Source organism: Nomascus leucogenys, chromosome 19 (assembly GCF_006542625.1).
Source record: "Nomascus leucogenys isolate Asia chromosome 19, Asia_NLE_v1, whole genome shotgun sequence".
Classification (NCBI taxonomy): domain Eukaryota; kingdom Metazoa; phylum Chordata; class Mammalia; order Primates; family Hylobatidae; genus Nomascus; species Nomascus leucogenys.
Window position 1 is genome coordinate 47,981,016 of NC_044399.1, and position 22,376 is coordinate 48,003,391.

The 22,376-nt window shown below is 43.1% G+C and overlaps 1 protein-coding gene and 1 pseudogene across 2 annotated transcripts in view; both read left to right on the plus strand.

The window, feature by feature from the left end:
* Window positions 1-22,376, plus strand: part of DHX57 (DExH-box helicase 57) — an 80,862-nt gene that overhangs the window by 47,191 nt on the left and 11,295 nt on the right. The window contains exons 14-21 of one of the 2 annotated variants that reach the window (XM_003262760.4): window positions 2,644-2,740; window positions 4,478-4,651; window positions 5,119-5,319; window positions 8,534-8,810; window positions 12,647-12,742; window positions 12,831-12,914; window positions 15,243-15,377; window positions 17,012-17,086. In XM_003262760.4, coding sequence (XP_003262808.1) covers window positions 2,644-2,740; window positions 4,478-4,651; window positions 5,119-5,319; window positions 8,534-8,810; window positions 12,647-12,742; window positions 12,831-12,914; window positions 15,243-15,377; window positions 17,012-17,086 — 1,139 coding nt within the window. The remainder of the gene's footprint in view (window positions 1-2,643; window positions 2,741-4,477; window positions 4,652-5,118; window positions 5,320-8,533; window positions 8,811-12,646; window positions 12,743-12,830; window positions 12,915-15,242; window positions 15,378-17,011; window positions 17,087-22,376) is intronic. The other variant, XM_030800082.1, reaches the window with a different exon arrangement.
* On the plus strand, window positions 18,935-20,574 carry LOC100588599 (annotated as a pseudogene).

The window sequence follows — 22,376 nt, forward strand, 5'->3', positions numbered from 1 at the left end:
CGTATCTTCTCTTTTAATAAATAATTTTTTTAATTTTTCTTTTTGAGACAGAGTTTCACTTTGTCACTTAGGCTAGAGTGCAGTGGCATGATCACGGGTCACTGCAGCCCCAAATTCCTGGCTTAAGCAATCCTACAACCTCTCTCAGCCTCTCAAGCCCTACTAAATTTTTAATTTTTTGTAGAGACAGTGTCTCCCTTTGTTGCCCAGACTGGTCTCAAACTCCTAGGCTCAAGCAGTCTTCCCACTTCAGCCTCTCAAAGTGCTGAGATTACAGGCATGAACCACCGTACCTGACCTCAATAAAATTTTGTGGCATTTTAGCAGAGAGGATCATGGGGTATGTAATGGAAAGAACATGGATCTGATGCCAGAAACCCTAGGTTTGTGTCTGTGACCTGAGTCTGAAATTACTGAGTCACTAGTAGGGGTACTAGTAGCCTTCTTTTTTTTTTTTTTTTAATTGAGACGGTGTCTCACACTGTGGCCCAGGGTGAAGTGCAATGGCATAGTCTCGGCTCACTGCAACCTCCATTTCCTGGGTTCAAGTGATTCTCATGCCTCAGCCTCCCGAGTAGCTGAGATTACAGGCATGCACCACCATGCCAGGCTAATTTTTGTATTTTTAGTAGAGATGGGGTTTCACCATGTTGGTCAGGCTAGTCTCGAACTCTTGACCTCAGGTGATCCACCCATCTTAGCCTCCTAAAGTGCTGGGATTACAGGCCTGAGCCACCGTGCCTGGCCACTAATAACCTTCTCAATGGATGGCTATGAAGATTAAATGAGATAATATATGTGAACATTCTTTGTTACTATGGAGTATTAAAAAAAATGCTGTAAGATCTCTTTCAGCCTTCGTCAGAGTTCCAGTTTTGTGGTAATTCAGATTCTTCATTTATTTAGTGGGAAGGCTAACTGTGACTGAATCATAGGTCATGAGTTCTCTGCTGACAGATCCTTGTTTTATATCCCATTGCGCTTCACATGGAGCTGACATAGGCACCCAATAAATATTTGTGGGATTAAAGGGGGGCTGGTGAAAACAGTACCATTTTTCTCCCTGAATAAAGCACAAAAGAAGGTGACTATTGCTGAGTGACTGCTCTTCACACAGAAATATACTATAATCAGTTTTCATGCTTATTTTCTTTAATGTAAAATTTAAAAGCCCATAAACTGTTAACATGATATGGCTAGTTAATGGGCTGTCTCTAAAATATATCTGAATTTAGATTACCAGATTGGCCAGCCAATTATAGTTTCTTTTTCTCATTTCCAGTAAAATGTTTATGGATTTTATTTATTAATAGAGAGAATAGTCTTCCTGTCTTATAAGGTTTGGAGAATAACTCTTCCTATAGAAATAGAATGTCAAGGTCAGGTGTAGTGGTGCATGCCTGTAGTCCCAGCTACTCGGGAGGCTAAAGCAGAAAGATTGCTTGGGCTCAAGAGATCAAGACCATCCTGGGCAGTATAGTGAGACCTCGTCTCTAAAAAAAGAAAAAAAGAAAAAAAATAGAAAGTAGCCAGTGGGGCCAGGTGCAGTGGCTCACGCCTGTAATCCCAGCACTTTGGGAGGCCAAGGCGGGCAGATCACGAGGTCAGGAGTTCGAGACCAGCCTGACCAACATGGTGAAACCTGTCTCTACTAAAAATACAAAAATTAGCCGGGCGTGGTGGCATGCACCTGTAATCCCAGCTACTCAGGAGACTGAGGCAGGAGAATCGCTTGAACCTAGGAGGTGGAGGTTGCAGTGAGCCGAGATCACATCACTGCACTTCAGCCTGGGCAACAGAGCAAGACACTGTCTCAAAAAAAAAATTAGCCAGTGTACTGAAAAAGTTTATTTATAGAGCTTAGCTAGGCCAGGCACAGTGGCTCACGCCTGTAATCCCAGCATTTTGGTAGGCTGAGGCAGGTGGATCACTTGAGTCCAGGAGTTTGAGACCAGCCTGGGCAACATTGCGAAACCCCGTCTCTACTAAAAATATAAAAAATTAGCCGGGTGTGATGGCATGTACCTGTAGTCCCAACTACTCAGGAGGCTAAGGTAGGAAAATCACCTGAGCCTGAGGAGGCTGAGGCTGCAGTGAGCCGTGATCGCCCAACTGCACTTCACCCTGGGTGACAGAGCAAGGCCTTATCTCAAAAAATAAAAATTAAAATAAAAAAAGAGCTTAGCTAATAATTCTTGGCATTATGCTGACAGACATTATACTTTTCCACACCTCAGTTTTTCTGGTTATAGAAAGATATATCTCCATTTTGTCCTTATTAAGTCAGATAATATATAAAACACGTAATTATTTATTTGTTTAAATCCTCTGGGACTTTACAAAGAAAATAAAACTGATAGTGAAAATTTCTCTCTCTCGCTCTGTTGCCCAGTCTAGAGTGCAGTGGCGCAATCTTGGCTTACTGCAAACTCCGCCTCCCTGGCTCAAGTGACCCTCCTACCTCAGCCTGCCGAGTAGCTGACACCACAGGCGAAATTCTCAGATTATTGCATATTTTGGTTAAAAACAGCTTTATAATCTATATTAGTTTTTCATTTACTTATCATATTCTTTTTTTAAAAAATTTTTGTTTCTTTTCTGTGCCTATGCTTACCCACATATTGATTCTTTTTATATACCCAGGTGCTATACTTGTATTTTTACCAGGACTAGCAGAAATCAAAATGCTTTATGAACAGCTACAGTCTAATTCTCTTTTCAACAACAGACGTAGTAATCGGTAAGCTAATTGCTTTCTATATTCTTAATCATCCATTGCAGTTACCTCTAAAGATATCATCACCCTCTTTAGACCCTGGAAGAGTACCACTCTTCGAGCATACATTTGTTTATGCCAGCTGGAAATGAACAAACCTATTTGCTGCAGGAAATCAGTTATTCCCCTTTTATTAAAGAAAAATATTGGCTGGGCGCAGTGGCTCATGCCTGTAATCCCAGCACTTTGGGAGGCCGAGGCGGGCAGATCACCTGAGGTCAGGAGTTCGAGACCAGCCTGACCAACGCAGAGAAATCCCATCTCTACTAAAAATACAAAATTCGCTGGGTGTGGTGGTGGGCGCCTGTAAACCCAGCTACTCGAGAGGCTGAGGCAGGAGAATAGCTTGAACCCGGGAGGCGGAGGTTTCGGTGAGCTGAGATCACACCATTGCACTCAAGCCTGGGTAACAGGAGTGAAACTCCGTTTCAAAAAATAATTCTCTTCACTTAGCATAGTGACTCAGCAAATTTGCATGTAATTTTAGATGTCAGAGCCCCAGATAGTGGGGGAAGGTGGGGGAAAGGCAGCGTTAGTAACAACAAAGAAGTCCTACCATTATGAGAGAAAATCATCTTCAATAGTTCCTATTCCAGGAGCAAGACACACTGGGTGTGTCTTCATATTTAAGGGGAAAACTATTTGACAAACGAACACTCCCTAAAAATGTAAGAATGAAGTTTCTGAGGTTACATCATTGTCATCGCCTCTCTTCTCTCTGTGTGTGTGTGTGTGAGTGTGTGTGTATGTGTATGTACATATATATATACACATATATAATATATACATATACATACACACACACACACTCACACACACACATATATATATATATATATATATATATATTTTTTTTTTTTTTTTTTTTTTTTTTTGAGACGCAGTCTCGCTCTGTGGCCCAGGCTGGAGTGCAGTGATGTGATCTCAGCTCACTGCAACCTCCGCCTCCCAGGTTCAAGCGATTCTTCTGCGTCAGCCTCCCAAGTAGCAGGGATTACAGGCTCTTCTCTGTATTTAAAGGAAGAATGATTCTTTGCTGATTAGTTTGCACTAGGCTTGTTGCTTGTAGAATATCAATTATTTATTCCTCTTCATTATTTATTACTGAATTACACTCCAATATTTTTCCCAAGTTGGTATGAGGTTTTTGGTTCCTAGAACTAAATAAATATTTTGTAAAAATCAGAAAGGACTTTACCTTTTATTTTATTTTATTTTATTTATTTTATTTTATTTTATTTTATTTTATTTTATCTTTTGAGACAGAGTCTCACTATTGTCGCCCAAGCTGAAGTGCAATGACAGGATCTCAGCTCACTGCAACCTCTGCCTCCTGGGCTCAAGTGATTCACCTGCCTCAGCCTCCCGAGTAACTGGGATTACAGGTGCCCACCAACACGCCTGGCTGATTTTTGTATTTTTAGTAGAGACGAGGTTTCACCATGTTGGCTAGGCTGATCTCAAACTCCTGACGTCGGGTGATCCACCCACCTCAGCCTTCCAAAGTGCTGGGATTACAGGTGTGAGCCACCGTACCCGGCCAAAACTTTACTATGTAGAAGAGCTGGGCTCTGAGGACAGGTTATGGAGAAGTTGCTAATATCTGAAGTCATGTTGTTGTTTTTAGTAGAAATTCACCCACTGTAATCTAGTTTCACTTCTATGTGCTAGAATACTTCATGTGCTTTTATTTCCTTCCAGATGTGTTATTCACCCACTTCATTCATCTTTATCCAGTGAAGAGCAGCAGGCTGTGTTTGTAAAACCGCCTGTAGGAGTAACTAAGATTATAATTTCCACCAACATTGCTGAGACATCCATAACCATCGATGATGTTGTCTATGTCATCGATTCTGGGAAAATGAAAGAAAAGAGGTATTCCGTCTTGTGGTGATGTAAGAGAGGGGCTAAAAATGCTTCATTTAGGGAGACACAGTTGTTAATGGCTAATGCTATTAAGCTACATGGATTACTGTATGAAAAAGTACTTTATGAAAACTGTACGTGGATGTGTGAGTGATTCTGTAGCCAAGACCATGGACCTTAACGTCAAATGGGGATGAAAAGTAATGAATTGCTTTTTCTCTCTTTTCGTCATGCAATTTTATATGTGCTTGCATGAAAAAGGGTTGAATAAAGAAACTGTGTAGTTTGGGAAACTCTGCCCTTGATGCCACTTAAATTAGCACTAGCTACTCCTACCAGGGACTCAACTATCCCAGAATATACAGGGCACTGTGTCCCTCTACAGGAGGAAGCTGGTTCATCTATTCATCATACCAAGCAGTCCTGGCCACGTTTTTATAAAATGACTCGATTTTATATTTTCTTTTTCTTTATAGATACGATGCCAGCAAAGGGATGGAAAGTCTAGAGGACACCTTTGTATCTCAAGCTAATGCTCTACAAAGGAAAGGCCGAGCAGGCCGTGTTGCATCTGGGGTCTGCTTCCATTTATTCACTAGCCATCACTACAATCACCAGCTTTTAAAGCAACAGCTACCAGAAATACAAAGAGTGCCATTGGAACAGCTGTGTCTAAGGTGACATCTGGTTTTTTGTGTTTTGCTTCCAAAAGGTCTAAATGTTTCTCACTCTATTAAGTTCCATGTTTTCCTTTTACTTCTAGAAGATATTTGGCTAAGAATGACCACCAATAATCGCATTTATTTGTGAAGAAAGAGATCCTTAGTGTTGCCTTTACCATTCCTTTTCAATTTCTGCACATAAAGATCTCTTAAATTGCAGAGCATGGCCCTAAAATAGAGCTTAAGAATACATATGTAGGGCCGGGCGTGGAGGCTCATGCTTGTAATCCCAGCACTTTGGGAGGCCGAGGTGGGTGGATCAGCTGAGGTCAGGAGTTCGAGACCAGCCTGGCCAACATGGCAAAACTCCATCTCTGCTAAAAATACAAAAATTAGCTGGGTGTGGTAGCACACACCTGTAATCCCAGCTACTTGGGAGGCTGAGGAAGGAGAATCTCTTGAACCCAGGAGGCAGAGGTTGCAGTGAGCTGAGATCATGACATTGCATTCCAGCTTGGGTGACAAGAGTGAGACGCCATCTCAAAAAAAATAAAATAAAATTTGAATATTAAAAAAATAATAATACATTTGTAGGCCTGGTGTGGTGGCTCACACCTGTAATCCCAGCACTTTGGGAAGCCAGCGTATGAGGATCACTTGAACCCAGGAGCTTGAGACCACCCTGGGCAACATGGCAAAACCCCATCTCTACAAAAAATATAAAACTTAGCTGAGCATGGGGGCACGCACCTGTGGTCCTATAGCTATTTGGGAGACTGAGATGAGAGGATTGCTTGAGCCCAGAGGTTGATCCTGCAGTAAGCCATGCACCACTGCCCACCAGCCTCTGAGACAGAGTGAGGCCCCATTTCAAAAATAAATGAATAAAATTGGCTGGGTGCCAAGGCTCACGCCTGTAATCCCAGCACTTTGGGAGGCTGAGGCGGGCAGATCATTTGAGGTCAGGAGTTCGAGACCAGCCTGGCCAACATGGTGAAGCCCCATCTCTAATAAAAATACAAAAAAAAATTAGCTGGGCATGGTGGTGCGTGCCTGTAATCTCAGCTACTGGGGGAGGCTGAGGCAGGAGAATCACTTGAACCCAAGAGACAGAGGTTGCAGTGAGCTGAGATCGTGCCACTGCACTCCAGCCTGGGCAGCAGAGCTAGACTCCACCTCAAAAAATAAAAAATAAATAAATGAATAAAATAAAAATGAAATTTAAGTAAGTGGATTACTGTCAATTCATGTCTTAAAGTGAACTACATTAAGTGAGAAAAGGCTAGGTACCAAAAATATACATGTTAATAAAAATGTAAAATTGTATGTATATAGATTGGCAACTTAAAAAGGAGCTGTATGTGAAGTAAATAAAATTTTATGTGTGTTGCACTTTTCTCTAAGTTGCTGATATTCATAATTTGTTTTTTCTGAATGAAGTTCATAATTTAAAACACTAGTTTTTGAAGAGCTATCACGAGGCAGGACACAATGCAGATTAATTTTATAAACAATGACTGCAGCTTTGGGCTGGGTGTGGTGGCTCATGCCTGTAATCCCAGCACTTTGGGAGGCTGGGGCAGGCAGATCACCTGAGGTCAGGAGTTTGAGACCAGCCTGGCCAACATGGTGAAACCCCATCTCCCGTAAAAAAATATAAAATTAGCCAGGTATAGTGGCGCACGCCTGTAATCCCAATTTCTTAGGAGGCTGAAGCAGGAGAATCACTTGAACCCAGGAGGTGGAGGTTGCAGTGAGCCAAGATCATACCATTGCACTCCAGCCTGATCAATAAGAGTGAAACTCCGTCCCAAAAATAAAAATAAAAATAAATAAATAATGACTGCAAAATAAATAATGACTGCAACTTCAGATGTGAGAAGGAATAAGTGGATCATTTAAACCTTTTTCATAAATACCGTTAATTGTATAGCAGTCAGAACTATCTAAGCTAATCATGTCCAGTTTTTATTATGGTAAGAATACTTAATATTAGATCTACCCTCTTAGCAAATGTTTAATTTTACAACACAGTACCGTTAACTATAGGCGTAATGTTGTACAGAAGAGCTCTCAAACTTAACTCATTTTGCGAAACTGAAACTTTATACCTATTGGACAGCAACTCTCCATTTTCCCCTCATGTCCAGCCCCTGGCAACCATTCTACTCTCCACTTCTGTGAGTTTGACTATTTTAGATACCTCATACAAGTAGAACCATCCAGCATTTGTCTTTTTGTGACTGGCTTATTTCACTTAACATAGTGTCCCCAAGGTTTCATCCATACTGTTGCACATTGCAGAATTTCTTTGTTTTTTAAGCCTGAGTGGTATTCCACTGTATGTATATATATACTGCACTTTCTTTATCCACTCATCTGTCAATTGACATTTAGGTTGTTTCCACATCTTGGATATTGTGAATAATATTACAGTGAACACAGGAGTGCAAGTGTCTCTGCTCTGCAAGATTTTTTTTTTTTTTTGGAAACAGAGTCTTGCTCGGTCACCCAGGCTAGAGTGCAGTGGCGTGATCTTGGCTCACTGCAACCTCCACCTCCGGGTTCAAGTGATTCTCCTGCCTCAGCCTCCCGAGTAGCTGGGATTACATGTGTACATCACCATGCCTGGCTAGTTTTTGTATTTTTAGTAGAGACGGGGTTTCACCATGTTGGCCAGGCTGGTCTCGAACTCCTGACCTCAAATGATCCACCTACCTCGGCCTCCCAAAGTGCTGGGATTACAGGCGTGTGCCACTGCACCTGGCCTCTCTACAAGATTCTGACTTCAATTCTTTTGGATGTATACTTAGAAGTGGGGTTGCTGGATCACATGGTAGTTCTATTTTTAATTTTTTGAGGAATCTCTATCCTGTTTTTCATAGTGGCTGCATCATTTTACATTCCCACAAACATTGTGCAGGGTTCCAAGTTCTCCACATCCTTGCCAACACTTACTATCTTTTGTCATGAACTCTATTTCATAATTCGATCCCACTGTTAACGGAAAGAAGCATTTTGAAAGTTTGTAGAGAGAATTTTATTCTGAATATGAATAAGTTTCAGAATCTGAACGTGTTTTTGTGGTTTATTGGTAGAAGTAGAAAACATGAGATTTTAAAAATTTTTACTTAAACTTGTAAATTATTATCACTCACAAAAGAAATTATTCCGCTGTGTCATCCCACCAGAAATAAAATTGACAAACATTATTTTGTTTCCTTTTCAGAATTAAAATTTTAGAGATGTTTAGTGCTCATAATCTCCAGTCTGTGTTTTCTCGGCTCATTGAACCTCCACACAACGATTCTCTTCGTGCCTCAAAAATACGATTACGAGACTTAGGAGCATTAACTCCAGATGAAAAATTGACCCCTCTTGGGTATCATTTGGCCTCTCTGCCCGTGGATGTGAGAATTGGCAAACTAATGTTGTTTGGATCTATCTTCCGCTGTTTGGATCCTGCTCTCACCATTGCTGCCAGTTTGGCTTTTAAGTCTCCATTTGTAAGTAAACAACATTCATCTAAACTGGAGTCTCTAAGAGGACCATAGGTCTCTAAGGAGACCATGGGGGAATCAAGGGCATGTGAGCCCCCTAAAAATATGCTTGTGTGTTAGATGTGAATTTTTTAGGGCACATCTGCATGGGACAGAGAAGGTCAAAAATAAATTTCTGAAAAGACAAAAACAAATAAAACAAACAAAAAGATTTTTTAGGGAACAATGTCATCCAATCCTCAAAGAGATCCACCCTCCAAGTAAAGACTGAGAACTAGAGATATAACTTATTAAAAGTAATCCAGGCCAGGTGCGGTGGCTTATGCCTGTAATCCCATCACTTTGGGTGGCTGAGGCGGGCAGATCATTTGAGGTCAGGAGTTCGAGACCAGCTTGGCCAACATGGTAAAACCCGTCTCTATTAAAAATACAAAAAATTAACCAGGTGTGGTGATGCGCACATGTAGTCCCAGCTACTTGGGAGACTGATGCAGGAGAATCACTTGAACCCGGGAGGAGGAGGTTGCACTGAGCCAAGATCACGCCACTGCATTCCAGCCTGGTGACAGAGAAAGACTCCGTCTAAAAAAAAGAACAACTGATATTAATTCTTCTTTAGGGTCGGGCGCGGTGGCTCACGCCTGTAATCCCAGCACTTTGGGAGGCTGAGGCAGGTGGATCACCTGAGGTCGGGAGTTTGAGACCAGCCTGACAAACATGGAGAAACCCCGTCTCTACTAAAAATACAAAATTAGCCGGGCATGCTGGTGCATGCCTGTAATCTCAGCTACTCAGGAGGCTGAGGCAGGAGAATCGCTTGAACCTGGGAGGCGGAGGTTGCAATGAGCCAGTCGCGCCATTGCACTCCAGCCTGGGCAACAAGAGCGAAATTCCGTCTCAAAAAAAAAAAAAAAAATTATCATTAAATGTTTAGTAGAATTCAGTGGTATAAACCACCTGGGCTGGGGGTGGTAGAGTGAGAGGGTTGGTGGGTAGTTGTTTTATTATTAATTCAATCTCTTCATTAGTTCTAGGACTCTTCAGATTGTCTATTTCTTTTTGAGTCAGTTGTTTTGAGTCAGCTGTGATAGTTTATGTTTTTCTAGGAATTTTATTTTCTCTAACTTATCTAATTTATTGGCATATAATTATTCATAATGTCCCTTTATAATCCTTTTTATTTCTGTAAGGCTAGTAATAATGTCCCTTTTTCTGATTCTAGTAACTTGAGTTTTCCCTCTCTTTTTCTTGGTCAGTCTAGCTAAAGATTTGTCAATTTTCTTTGTCTTTTCAGAGAATCAACTTTTGGTTTTATTTTTTGTTTTTGAGATGGGGTCTCGCTCTGTTGCCCAGGCTGGAGTGCAGGGGCGCAATCTCGGCTCGCTGCAACCTCTACCTTCCAGGTTCAAGCAATTCTCCTGCCTCAGCCTCCCGAGTAGCTGGGATTACAGGTGCATGCCACCACACCCAGCTAATTTTTGTATTTTTATAGAGATGGGGTTTCACCATGTTGGTCAGGCTGATCTCTAACTCCTGACCTCGTGATCTGCCTGCCTCAGCCTCCCAAAGTGCTGGGATTGCAGGTGTGAGCCACCGTGCCTGGTGGTTTTATTAATTTTTTTCAGTTGTTTTTCTGTTCTTTATTTCATTACTGTCTGCTCTTTATTCTTTCCTTCCTTCTGTTTACTTAAGGCTTAGGTGGCTCTTCTTTTTCTAGTGTCTTAAAGTAGAAGTTTAGATTATTGTTTTGAGATCTTTCTTTTTTATGTAAGCATGTACAGCTCTCAGTTTTTCTCTAAGGACTATTTTAGCTGCATCCCATACACTTTGGTTTTCCTTTTCATTCATCTCAAAGTATTTTCTGATTTTCCTTTTTATTCTCCTGTGACTCTTTGATTATTTAGGCATGGGTTAATTTCTATATATTTGTGAGTTTGCAATTTTTTTTCATTATTTCTAATTTCAGTCTATTGTGGACAGAGAACATATTTGTATTATTTCAATCCTCTTTAAAAAGTATTGAGCTTTGTTTTCTGTTCAAGCATATGGTCTATCCTGGAGGGTGTTCCACGTATACTTGAGAAGAAAGGATTTTCTGCTGTTGGGTGGAGTGTCAGTCTGCCTGGTTTTTTTTTTCTTCATTAAAAAAATCTTTTTTACTGGTCCTTTCATGATAAGCAATCTGCCTTTATTTTTATCATGGCTTATTTTATATAGTTAGGAGAATAAATGGATGTATTCATTTTCTTCAGTTTTAATGTTATATGTCATCGAATTATAAACTCACAGATCTGCAAAAATATCTTAGTCCAGCTCCCTGACTTAATAACAAATTATAAACCAGCTGGTCCAGTGGTAGTGAGTTATCTCAATTGGTTGTTGAGACTTGACTACTCTTTAAAAAAGGAAATGATAAAACCAAGGACCAGAAGAGGTGACATAACTTGCTGGGGGTACACAGTATCAACCTTGTGAACAGGACTTCCATTGCCTTTTCCTAAATCATCTAAACCAACCTCTCACTGACTATTTTCTTTTATTGGAATAAAGAAAGACTCATTAGAAATGTTGATGTCTGGTGTGAGGTTCCATGGTGTAATGGTGAGCACTCTGGACTCTGAATCCAGAAATGTTGACGTCTGCCTTCGTTTAGTGATCTGAAGAAAAAAAGAGAGAGAAAAGAAATGTTGATGTCATCCATGGCCAAAACTGAGCACTTGTCCTTTGCTGGACTCTGTAAACATAATATTAATCTCCCACGTGCAATCCTTTTCCCACTGGCCTGTCTAAAAAGGAAGGAATTTTACTTTCAAGTAGAAACTAAAATTTTATTGCTGTTGTATTAGTTATAAGATTATTTAAATATACAAAAATTAGAGAGAAGCGCTATGGTTGGTTTAGAATGATTTTCAGTGGTGTTGCAACTAGGGCATTGGTTTAGATTGCCATGAGAAACTACTGCAGCTCATGCTGATATCTTTAGAGCCTGAGAAGGCAGAAAATATCATCGGATTAATGAATTGGTATGTGTAAAGCGGTGAAATTTAACTTCCTTGCTGATTTTACACATTTGTAGGGAAAAGGAAGACCTGTAAACATTTGTAATAAAATAAGAGGATTCTTCCCAGTGTAGATTTTCAAGTAAAACAATAAATAAGAGTAAAACACTAGTTATAGGTATAGAAGCAAGGGAGACTCAAACATAGAAGACGAATAAGAATCTGTAAAATAACACAGATAACAGAATGTTAGGTTTTAGATATAGCTTTAGAATGAGTGGCTCTTTGATGACTCTTGCCACTTGGAACTAAAAGACCCAGAAGAGCTTATTTTGGGTGGGCAGGCAGACTGACAGAGCAAAGACTGTGAGCTTGCCATTTACCATCATAATTGCCTTTAATTAGCTGACCCACTAATTACACTTTTTCCACACAAAATCCTTTCCCAAGGTATCTGGCTTTAGCAATAGGAAAATGCCATTTGAAACCTCAGATAAAAAGTATCCTGTAGGACCTGGTGTGGTGGCTCATGCCTATAATGCCAGCACTTTGGTAGGCCAAGGTGGGCCAATTGCCTGAGCCCAGGAGTTCAAGACCAGCCTGCACAACATGATGAGACTCCGTCTCTACCGAAAATTTTAAAAAATTAGCTGGCATGATGGGGCACACCTGTAGTCCCAGCTACCAGGGAGGCTGAGGCAGGAGGATTGCTTAAGCCTGGGAGATAAAGGTTGCAGTGGGCTATGATCACACCACTGCACTCCAGCCTGGGCAACAGAACAAGACCCTGTCTTTGGAAAAAAAAAAAGTGTTCTTTAAATCTGATTTTCCTCTCTGCTTTAGGTATCTCCCTGGGATAAAAAAGAAGAAGCTAACCAGAAAAAGCTGGAATTTGCATTCGCAAACAGTGATTATCTGGCCCTTCTACGAGCGTATAAGGTAAGTATGTAACCTAATAGCTTAGTTTTATTACCAGTGTTGGCACTAAAGACTGAGTAAGCTCAGTTTGATTTTCTCCAAAATTTAGGGATGGCAGCTAAGTACAAAAGAAGGCATGCGTGCAAGTTATAATTACTGCAGACAAAACTTCTTGTCTGGAAGAGTTCTGCAGGTGAGTTGTGTCTGTGGCTTTTTCTTCATTTTGTATTAGAGTAGCTCACCAGAGGGTGCTGTAACTTTGTCTCATGTGTCCTGTCTTAACATTGCAAATGTTATTTCTGGAATATGTTTGGCTTTACCAGCCGTGTAAAATGGACTCCTGCACTGTGGCATCAGGCTTTCTGTGCTGAACCTTTCCACTGACCTCCTTTTCTGTGGTGAATTTTTGTTTACTTATGTGGAGGATAGGGTAGAACATAGGCAGTAAGATTGCTGCTTACTGGAAGTCAGTTTTTTCAGTAATTACACCAGGGATTCTTTTTCATTTGTTTGTTTGTTTTTTTGAGATAGAGTCTCATTCTGTCTCCCAGGCTGGAATGCAGTGGCGCAATCTCGGCTCACTGCAACCTCCGCCTCCTGGGGTCAAGCGATTCTCCTGCCTCAGGCACCTGAGTACCTGGGGCTACAGGCACATGCCACCATGCCCAGCTAATTTTTTTGTATTTTTAGTAGAGATGGAGTTTCACCATGCTGGCCGGGCTGCTCTCGAACTCCTGACCTCATGATCCACCCGCCTTGGCCACCCAAAGTGCTGGGATTACAGGTGTGAGAAACCATGCCGGGCTACACCAGGCATTCTTAACCTGAATCCCTGAGCCCCTGAAATTGTATACAAAATTGTATGCTTATACATATGTGCATTATTCTGGAGAGACGGACCATAGCTTTCATCAGCTTTTCAGAGAGGTCCATGGCCATCTCTAATCCCCTTACCCTCTCCCCAAAACCAAAAAACTAATACTGAACCAGATTTTGTTAATTTTTCTTAACATCTATCAGAACCTACTAAGTGAATATAATGAGTATACAAGAAAATGTTTAGCCGGGCGTGGTGGCTCATACCTATAATCCCAGCACTTTGGGAGGCTGAGGATTGCTTCAGCGCAGGAGCTTGAGACCATCCTGGGAAACATGGCAAAACCCCATCTCTACAAAAAATACAAAAATCAGCCAGACCTAGTGACATGGGCCTGTAATCCCATCTACTCCAGAGGCTGAGGTGGGAGGATCACTTGAGCCTGGGAGGTCAAGACTGCAGTGAGCCATGAATGCCCTACTGTACTCCAGCCTAGGCCAACAGAGGGAGATCCTGTCTAAAAAAATAAAAATAAAAAATGTCTTATCTTCTGTATAATGTAGACAGGGCTTCTGTCTCCTGTTGCAACAGTGTTTTAGGTGCCCTTTCAAAGTGATATGAGGCCAGGGACTATGGCTCATGCCTGTAATCCCAGCACTTTGGAAGGCCGAGGGAGGCAGATCACTTGAGGCCAGGAGTTCAAGACCAGCCTGGCCAACATAGCAAAACTCCATCTCTATTAAAAATACAAAAAATTAGCTGGGCATGGTAGCTCATGCCTGTAATCCCAGCTACTCGGGAGGCTGAGGCATGAGAATCGTTTGAACCCAGGAGATGAAGGTTTCAGTGAGTTGAGATTGTGCCATTGCACTCCAGTCTGGGCAACAGAGGGAGACTTTGTCTCAATAAATAAATAAATAAATTCCAAAGTGGTATGAGAAGCCAAACTGTGATGGCACACATCTTTGCAAAGCATGTTTTACTCAAAGATTTTGGGGCCCTGCACAGTGGCTCATGCCTATAATCCTAGCACTTTGGGAAGCCAAGGCAGGCAGAACCTTTGAGCCCAGGAGTTCGAGACCACCCTGGGCAACATGGCGAAACCCCGTCTCTACAAAAAATATAAAAATTAGGCCGGGCGCGGTGGCTCACGCTTGTAATCCCAGCACTTTGGGAGGCCGAGGCGGGCGGATCACGAGGTCAGGAGATCGAGACCATCCTGGCTAACACGGTGAAACCCCGTCTCTACTAAAAATACAAAAAATTAGCCGGGCGTGGTGGCGGGCGCCTGTGGTCCCAGCTACTCGGAGAGGCTGAGGCAGGAGAATGGCGTGAACCCAGGAGGCGGAGCTTGCAGCCTGCCGAGATCGCGCCACTGCACTCCAGCCTGGGCGACAGAGCGAGACTCCGTCTCAAAAAATAAAATAAAATAAAATTGTAATCTAGAGTTAAATAAATGATCCTTGGATTTACTGAATTTTTGCATTTCTGCATAACTGTTTCACTTTGTCTGCCAGTTTGTGTAAGTGAAAGCTGCTTCTTGGAAATGACCAAACAAGATCCTCTTCATACCTGAGTAATGAATCCACTTGAGCCTCATTGCTATCCCCTGAAATAATGCATTTTTGTAGTCACTCATTTTTGTAAGACTTAACACTTTGTTATGCTGATGCCCTTGCTTAAAGGTTTTTCCACTTCTTTCAGGAAATGGCCAGCCTCAAACGACAATTCACGGAACTGTTATCGGATATAGGGTTTGCAAGGGAAGGGCTCAGAGCAAGGGAAATTGAGAAAAGGGCCCAAGGAGGAGATGGTGTCTTAGATGCCACAGGAGAAGAGGTAAAGACTGTGGAGTTGGTTCTTATTTCTCTTTAGTTAGCACCTAAATACAATCTTAACCTGGGAACACTTGTAGACATTCTTCTTCACTTAAGCCTATGAGCAGTGGGTTAATGGCATTCTTGATTTTCTACTTTGCACAAATAAATATCAGCTGACCTGGCACAGTGGCTTGTGCCTATAATCCCAACACTTTGGGAGGCTGAGGCAGGTGGATTGCTTGAGCTCAGGAGTTTGAGACCAGCTAGAGCAACATGGTGAAACCCCTCATCTCTATACAAAAAAATTAGCCAGGCATGGTGGTGTACCACCTGTTGTCCCAGCTGTGTGGGATGGTGAGGTGGGAGAATGATCTGGGCCTAGGAAGCAGAGGTTGCAGTGGGCTAAGATTGAGACACTATACTCTAGCCTGGGCAACAGAGCCAGACCCTGTCTCAAAAAAAAAAAAAAAAAGTATAAAAAAAATGTTTTAAGTGTCAGCTAACACTCATAAGAATAGAGGGGGCGGGGCATGGTGGCTCATGCCTGTAATCCCAGCACTTTGGAAGGCCAAGGTGGGCAAATCAGTTGAGGTCAGGAGCTCGAGACTAGCCTGCCCAACATGGAGAAACCCTGTCTCTACTAAAAATACAAAATTATCCAGGCGTGGTAGCACATGCCTGTAATCCCAGCTACTCGGGAGGCTGAGGCAGGAGAATCGCTTGAACCCGGGAGGCGGAGGTTGCAGTGAGCCGAGATCGCGCCATTGCACTCCAGCCTGGGCAGCAAGAATGAAACTCCATCTCAAAAAAAAAAAAAATAGAGGGTTTTCTGCTCATTGTTGCTGTTGTTTTTGGTTTTTAAATTTCATGCTGCTTCTTGATAAACTCATAATAGATAGAATAGACTTCCGGTAGAATTTTCTCAAATCAGGCCAGCATTTTTTCTAACAAAACACAGTTTTTTCTATAACTGTAGGAAAAGCACTTCTGTAAGATGAACCTGATACCCCTGTGTTCCGAGTGCAGTTAGCACTTTCCGGAGATTCTGAACATGTCATGAAGCAGGATTTTTTTCTCCATTTATACTTAGGAACACTGGCTTTGTAACCGCTTTGCAAAAGTCTAGAAAGTCATTGTAGGCTCCTTGGAGTGGGTCCAATGTGACTGTGGTCCAGTAGATTTGTTTTTTTACTTAGAAATAATTTTTCTAGCAAAGAGATAGAAATTAGGTGCTCTTTTTTTGCTTTAAGATAGAGATCAAATGTAATAAAATGGTAAATTCTACGGCACAGACAGAAATAGCCATATTAGAGCCAGACACAGTGGCTCACGCCTGTAATCTTAGTACTTTGAGAGGCCGAGGTGGGCAGATCACTTGAGGTCCAGAGTTAGAGACCAGCCTGGCCAACACGGTGAAACCTCGTCTCTACTAAAAATACAAAAATTAACAGGCATAGTGGTGTATGCCTGTAATCCCAGCTACTCGGGAGGCTGAGGCAGGAGAATCGCTTGAACCTGGGAGGTGGAGGTTGCAGTAAGCTGAGATGGCGCCACTGCACTCTGGCCTGGGTGACAGAGCAAGACTCCGTCTCAGAAAGAAAAAAAAAGGAATAGCCATATTACTTGTTAATTAATGCTGTACTTTTCTCATAGGCAAACTCAAATGCTGAGAACCCCAAGCTGATATCAGCAATGCTGTGTGCTGCTTTGTATCCAAATGTAGTGCAGGTAACAAAACATTTTTCCTAGAGCCTTCCATTTTTCGTTTGATTTGTAGCCAAGTGAAGTAAGTTAAGATGTGCATATTAATCATCTTAAAGAGATATATACACATGTGTGCACACACACACCCTTTTAAACTTAGTATACATTTTCGGCCAGGCGCGGTGGCTCACGCCTGTAATCCCAGCACTTTGGGAGGCCAAGGCGGGCAGATCACGAGGTCAGGAGATCGAGACCATCCTGGCTAACATGGTGAAACCCCATCTCTACTAAAAATACAAAAAAAGTTAGCCGGGCATGGTGGCGGGCGCCTGTAGTCCCAGCTACTCGGGAGGCTGAGGCAGGAGAATGGCGTGAACCCGGGAGGCAGAGCTTGCAGTGAGCCGAGATCGCGCCACTGCACTCCAGCCTGGGTGACAGAGGGAGATTCCGTCTCAAAAAAAAAAAACTTAGTATACATTTTCAATCCTTCAGTTCCCAAAATCTGTTTGGATACATTATTCAATAACACATTTATTGTATAAAATTTTTAATCCTTCTGACATATGATATTCCAAAAATTAAAATAGACATAAATGTCAGTCGGCCAACCTATATATAACTAACTTTCTATGTTAGTTGGAAACTTGATTCAACTACAGTTTATCTTACACTCTCTACTCTGGACTAAAAGTAAATAGCCAGGCATGGTGGCTCACGCCTGTAATCCCAACACTTTGGGAGGCCGAGGTGGGCAGATCACGAAGTCAGGAATTTGAGACCAGCCTGGCTAACATGGTGAAACCCCGTATCTACTAAAAATATAAAAATTGGCTGGGTGTGGTGGTGCATGCCTGTAATCCCAGCTACTCAGGAGGCTGAGGCAGGAAAATTGCTTGAACCCGGGAAGCAGAGGTTGTGGTGAGCCGAGATCACGCCATTGCACTCCAGCCTAGGCGACAGGAGCGAAACTCTGTCTCAAATAAAAATAAAAAATCAGTGCTTTGCCATAAGACCACCTGTGGCCAGCCTTCTGGAAACCCTACTGAGTGTGCTCTTGGACTTTTACCTGAGTTGTGATTATCCATCCTTTACAAGGCACGATTTTCCCCCAAAGAGTTTCAATTTGGCAGAATACTGAATCATTTTTCAAAGTCTTAACTTTTTTTATTAAATCCTCAGTTAACATCTGACTGATTTATGGCTCATTTTCTGCTTAGCATTTGTATGCTTTTCAAACCATTTGAAATGTACTTTTAAAAAATTGTTTGTGCTTTGTAGTGTGGTTATGAAAGGGAAAAAAGTCATTTGGATATAGATTTACTGGTTTTGATATTACACTCTAGTAATGTAAGGTCTTACCATTGGTGGAAGCTGGGTGAAGGGTACAAGGAACTCTCTACTATTTTGCCTCTTCCTGTGAGTCTATAATTATTTCAAAATAAAAAGATTATTTAAAAAAGAATGTGGGGGCCAGGAGCATTGGCTCATGCCTATAATCCAAGCACTTTGGGAGGCTGAGGTGGGCGGATTGCTTGAGCTCAGGAGTTTGAGACCAGCCTGGGCAACATGGCAAAACCCTGTCTCTAAAAAAAGAAAAAAGAAAAAGAATGTGGGGAAAAATCATTTGGAGACTTAAAATGTAGAAACAAAGAACATAAATGTGGTATAAGAAGTTTTAGGTGACAGTATAGTTTGGAGGCTAAACCAAAAAGGAAAAGGTGATATATCTGACTGTATATCTAAGAACTCGTCAATAAGAAAGACTTGGGCCCTGCTCTATTGCCTGCCATTGCTCCCCAGGCCCCGAGTGGTTCACTGAGCCATGAAGACAGATTCCAGGCATCAGGAATTGCACCTCCAATCCCAGATGCTATGTTCAGCAAAAGCTCCATGGTTCTGGCCTACAGTGGTGGCCTGGACACCTCCTGCATCCTCGTGTGGCTGAAGGAACAAGGCTATGACATCATTGCCTACCTGGACAACATCGGCCAGAAGGAAGACTTCAAGTAAGCCAAGAAGAAGGCACTGAACCTTGGGTCCAAAAAGGTGTTCATTGAGGACGTCAGCAAGGAGTTTGTGGAGGGAGTTCATCTGGCCGGCCATCCAGTCCAGTGCACTGTGTGAGGACTGCTACCTCCTGGGCCCCTCTCTTCCCGGGCCCTGCATCACCCGCAAACAAGTGGAAATTGCTCGGTGGGAGGGGGCCAAGTATGTGTCCCACAGTGCCATGGGAAAGGGGAACAATCAGGTCTGGTTTGAGCTCACCTGCTACTCGCTGGCCCCGCAGATTAAGGTCATTGCTCCTAGGAGGATCCCCGAGTTCCACAACCAGTTCAAGGGCCACAGTGATCTGATGGAATATGCAGAGAAACATGGGATTCCCATCCCAGTCACTCTGAAGCACCCATGGAACATGGACGAGAACCTCATGCACAACAACTATGAGGCTGGAATCTTGGAGAACCCCAAGAACCAAGCACCTTCAGGTCTCTACATGAAGATCCAGGAACCAGCCAAAGCCCCCAACACCCCCAACATTCTCAAGATTGGGTGAAGGCCGGGCGCGGTGGCTCACGCTTGTAATCCTAGCACTTTGGGAGGCCAAGGCGGGCGGATCACGAGGTCAGGAGATCGAGACCACGGTGAAACCCCGTCTCTACTAAAAATACAAAAAATTAGCCGGGCGTGGAGCGCCTGTAGTCCCAGCTACTTGGAGAGGCTGAGGCAGGAGGATGGCGTGAACCTGGGAGGCGGAGCTTGCAGTGAGCCGTGATCGCGCCACTGCACTCCAGCCTGGGCAACAGAGCGAGACTCCGTCTCAAAAAAAAAAAAAAAAGATTGGGTGAAAAAGGGGTCCCTGTGAAGGTGACCAGCATCAAGGATGGTACCACCCACCAGACCTCCTTGGAGCTCTTCATGTACCTGAATGAAGTCGCAGGCAAGCACAGCATGGGCCATATTGACGTCGTGGAGAATCGCTTCATTGAAATGAAGTCTTGAGGTATCTGCAAGACCCCAGCAGGCACCATCCTTTACCACCCTCACCTAGACATTGAGGAACAGGAAGTGCGCAAAATCAAACAAGGCCTGGGCTTGAAATTTGCTGAGTTGGTGTACACCGGTTTCTGGCACAGCCCTCAGTGTGACTTTGCCCACCACTGCATCGCCAAGTCCAAGGAGCGAGTGGAAAGGAAAGTGCAGGTGTCCATCTTCAAGGGCCAGGTGTACATCCTCTGCCAGGAGCCCCCACTGTCTCTCTACAGTGGACAGCAGGTGAGCGTGAACGTGCAGGGCGATGATGAGCCAGCCAGTCAATGCCACAAGTCTCATCAGCATCAATTCCCTCAGGCTGAAAGAATATCATCATCTCCAGAGCAAGGTCACTGCCAAATAGACCCCTGTACAATGGGGAGCTAGGGCCACCTCAGTTTGCAGATTCCGCAAGTACAGGCACTAATTGTTGTGGTAATTTGTAATTGTGACTTGTTCTCCCTGGCTGACAGTGTAGTGGGGCTGCCGGGCCCCAGCTTTGTTTCCTGGTCCCCCTGAAGCCTGCAAAAGTGGTCACCAAAGGGAAGGGTGAGGGGCAGCTACAGTGGGGAGCTATAAAATGACAATTTAAAAAAAAAAAAAAAGAGTAAGGCCAGACACGGTGGCTCACATCTGTAATCCCTGCACTTTGGGAGGCCGAGGCGGGCAGATCACCTGAGGTCAGGAGTTTGAGACCAGCCTGGCCAACATGGTGAAACCCCATCTCTACTAAAAAATACAAAAATTAGCTGGGCGTGGTGTTGTGTGCCTGTAACCCCAGCTACTTGGGAGGCTGAGGCAGAAGAATAGCTTGAGCCTGGGAGGCGGAGGTTGCAGTGGGCAGAGATCGTGTCATTGCACTCCATCCTGGGCTATAGAACATGACTCCATCTCAAAAAAAAAAAAAAAAAAAAGGAAGACTAAATAAAAGATCTAATAGAACCTAATAGAAAAGTGGGCAAAGGACATGACTGAACAGATAATACATACACAAAAATTATATTCAGTGTTACTAGTAAGAAGAAATGCGAATTAAAACGGTAAAGAAGGCTGGGTGCGGTGCCTCACGCCTGCAATCCCAGCACTTTGGGAGGCCGAGGAGGGCGGATCACAAGGTCAGGAGTTCAAGATCAGCCTGGCCAGTATGGTGAAACCCTGTCTCTACTAAAAATACAAAAAACATTAGCCAGGCATGGTGGCAGGTGCCTGTTGTCCCAACTACTCGGGAGGCTGAGGCAGGAGAATCACTTGAACCTGGGAGGCGGAGGTTGCAGTGAGCTGAGATTGCGCCACTACACTCCAGCCTGGGCGACAGAGCAAGACTCTGTCTAAAAAAAAAAAAAAAAAAAAAAAAAAAAAAAAAAAAAAAAAAAAAACAACGGAAAGAAGGAAAGAAATAGCCTCTTTTTACGTTCTAAACTGGGCTGGGCATAGTGGCTCGTGGCACTTTGTAAGGCTGAGGTGAGAAGATCACATGGGGCCAGGAGTTTGAGACCAGCTTGGGCAACAGAGTGAGACCTTGTCTCTACAAAAAAATTTTTTTTAATTAGCCAGGCATGGTGGTACATGCCTGTAGTCCCAGCTACTCAGGAGGCTGAGGTGGGAGGATAACTTGAGCCCGGAAGTTGAGGCTGCAGTGAGCCACGATTGTGCCACTACACTACAGCCGGGGTGACAGAGTGGGACACTGTCTCAAAAAATAATAAATAGGTAAAACTTTTTTAAAATTATAATACTGCCAGACGTGGTGGCATGCACTGGTAATCTCAGTTACTTGGGAGGCTAAGATAGGAGGATCACTTTAGCCCAGGAGTTCAAGGCTACAGTTAGCTATGACTGTGCCCGTAAATAGCCACTGCACTCCAGCCTGGGCAACATAGAGAGACCCTATCCCTAAAATAAAAAATAGGCCAGGTAAGGTGGCTCATACCTACAATCCCAACATTTTGGGAGGCCCAGGTGGGAGGATTGTGTAAGGCCAGGAATTGAAGACCAGCCTGGGCAACATAGCAAGACCCCATCGCTACCAAAAATAGATTAAAAATAAATAAATAAATAGTTGTTTGATAATAATGCAAATAAATAAATAATATAATGCTGGTGCTATCATGAACCCCCCAGAATGAGTACTCTTACTCTGGGTGGGAATATAAGTTTATACCCCCTTTCTAGATAGCAGTTTTTTTGTTTGTTTGTTTGTTTGTTTGTTTGGAGACAGAGTCTGGCTCTGTCGCCCAGGATGGAGTGCAGTGGCTTGATGTCTGCTCACTGCAGGCTCCGCCCC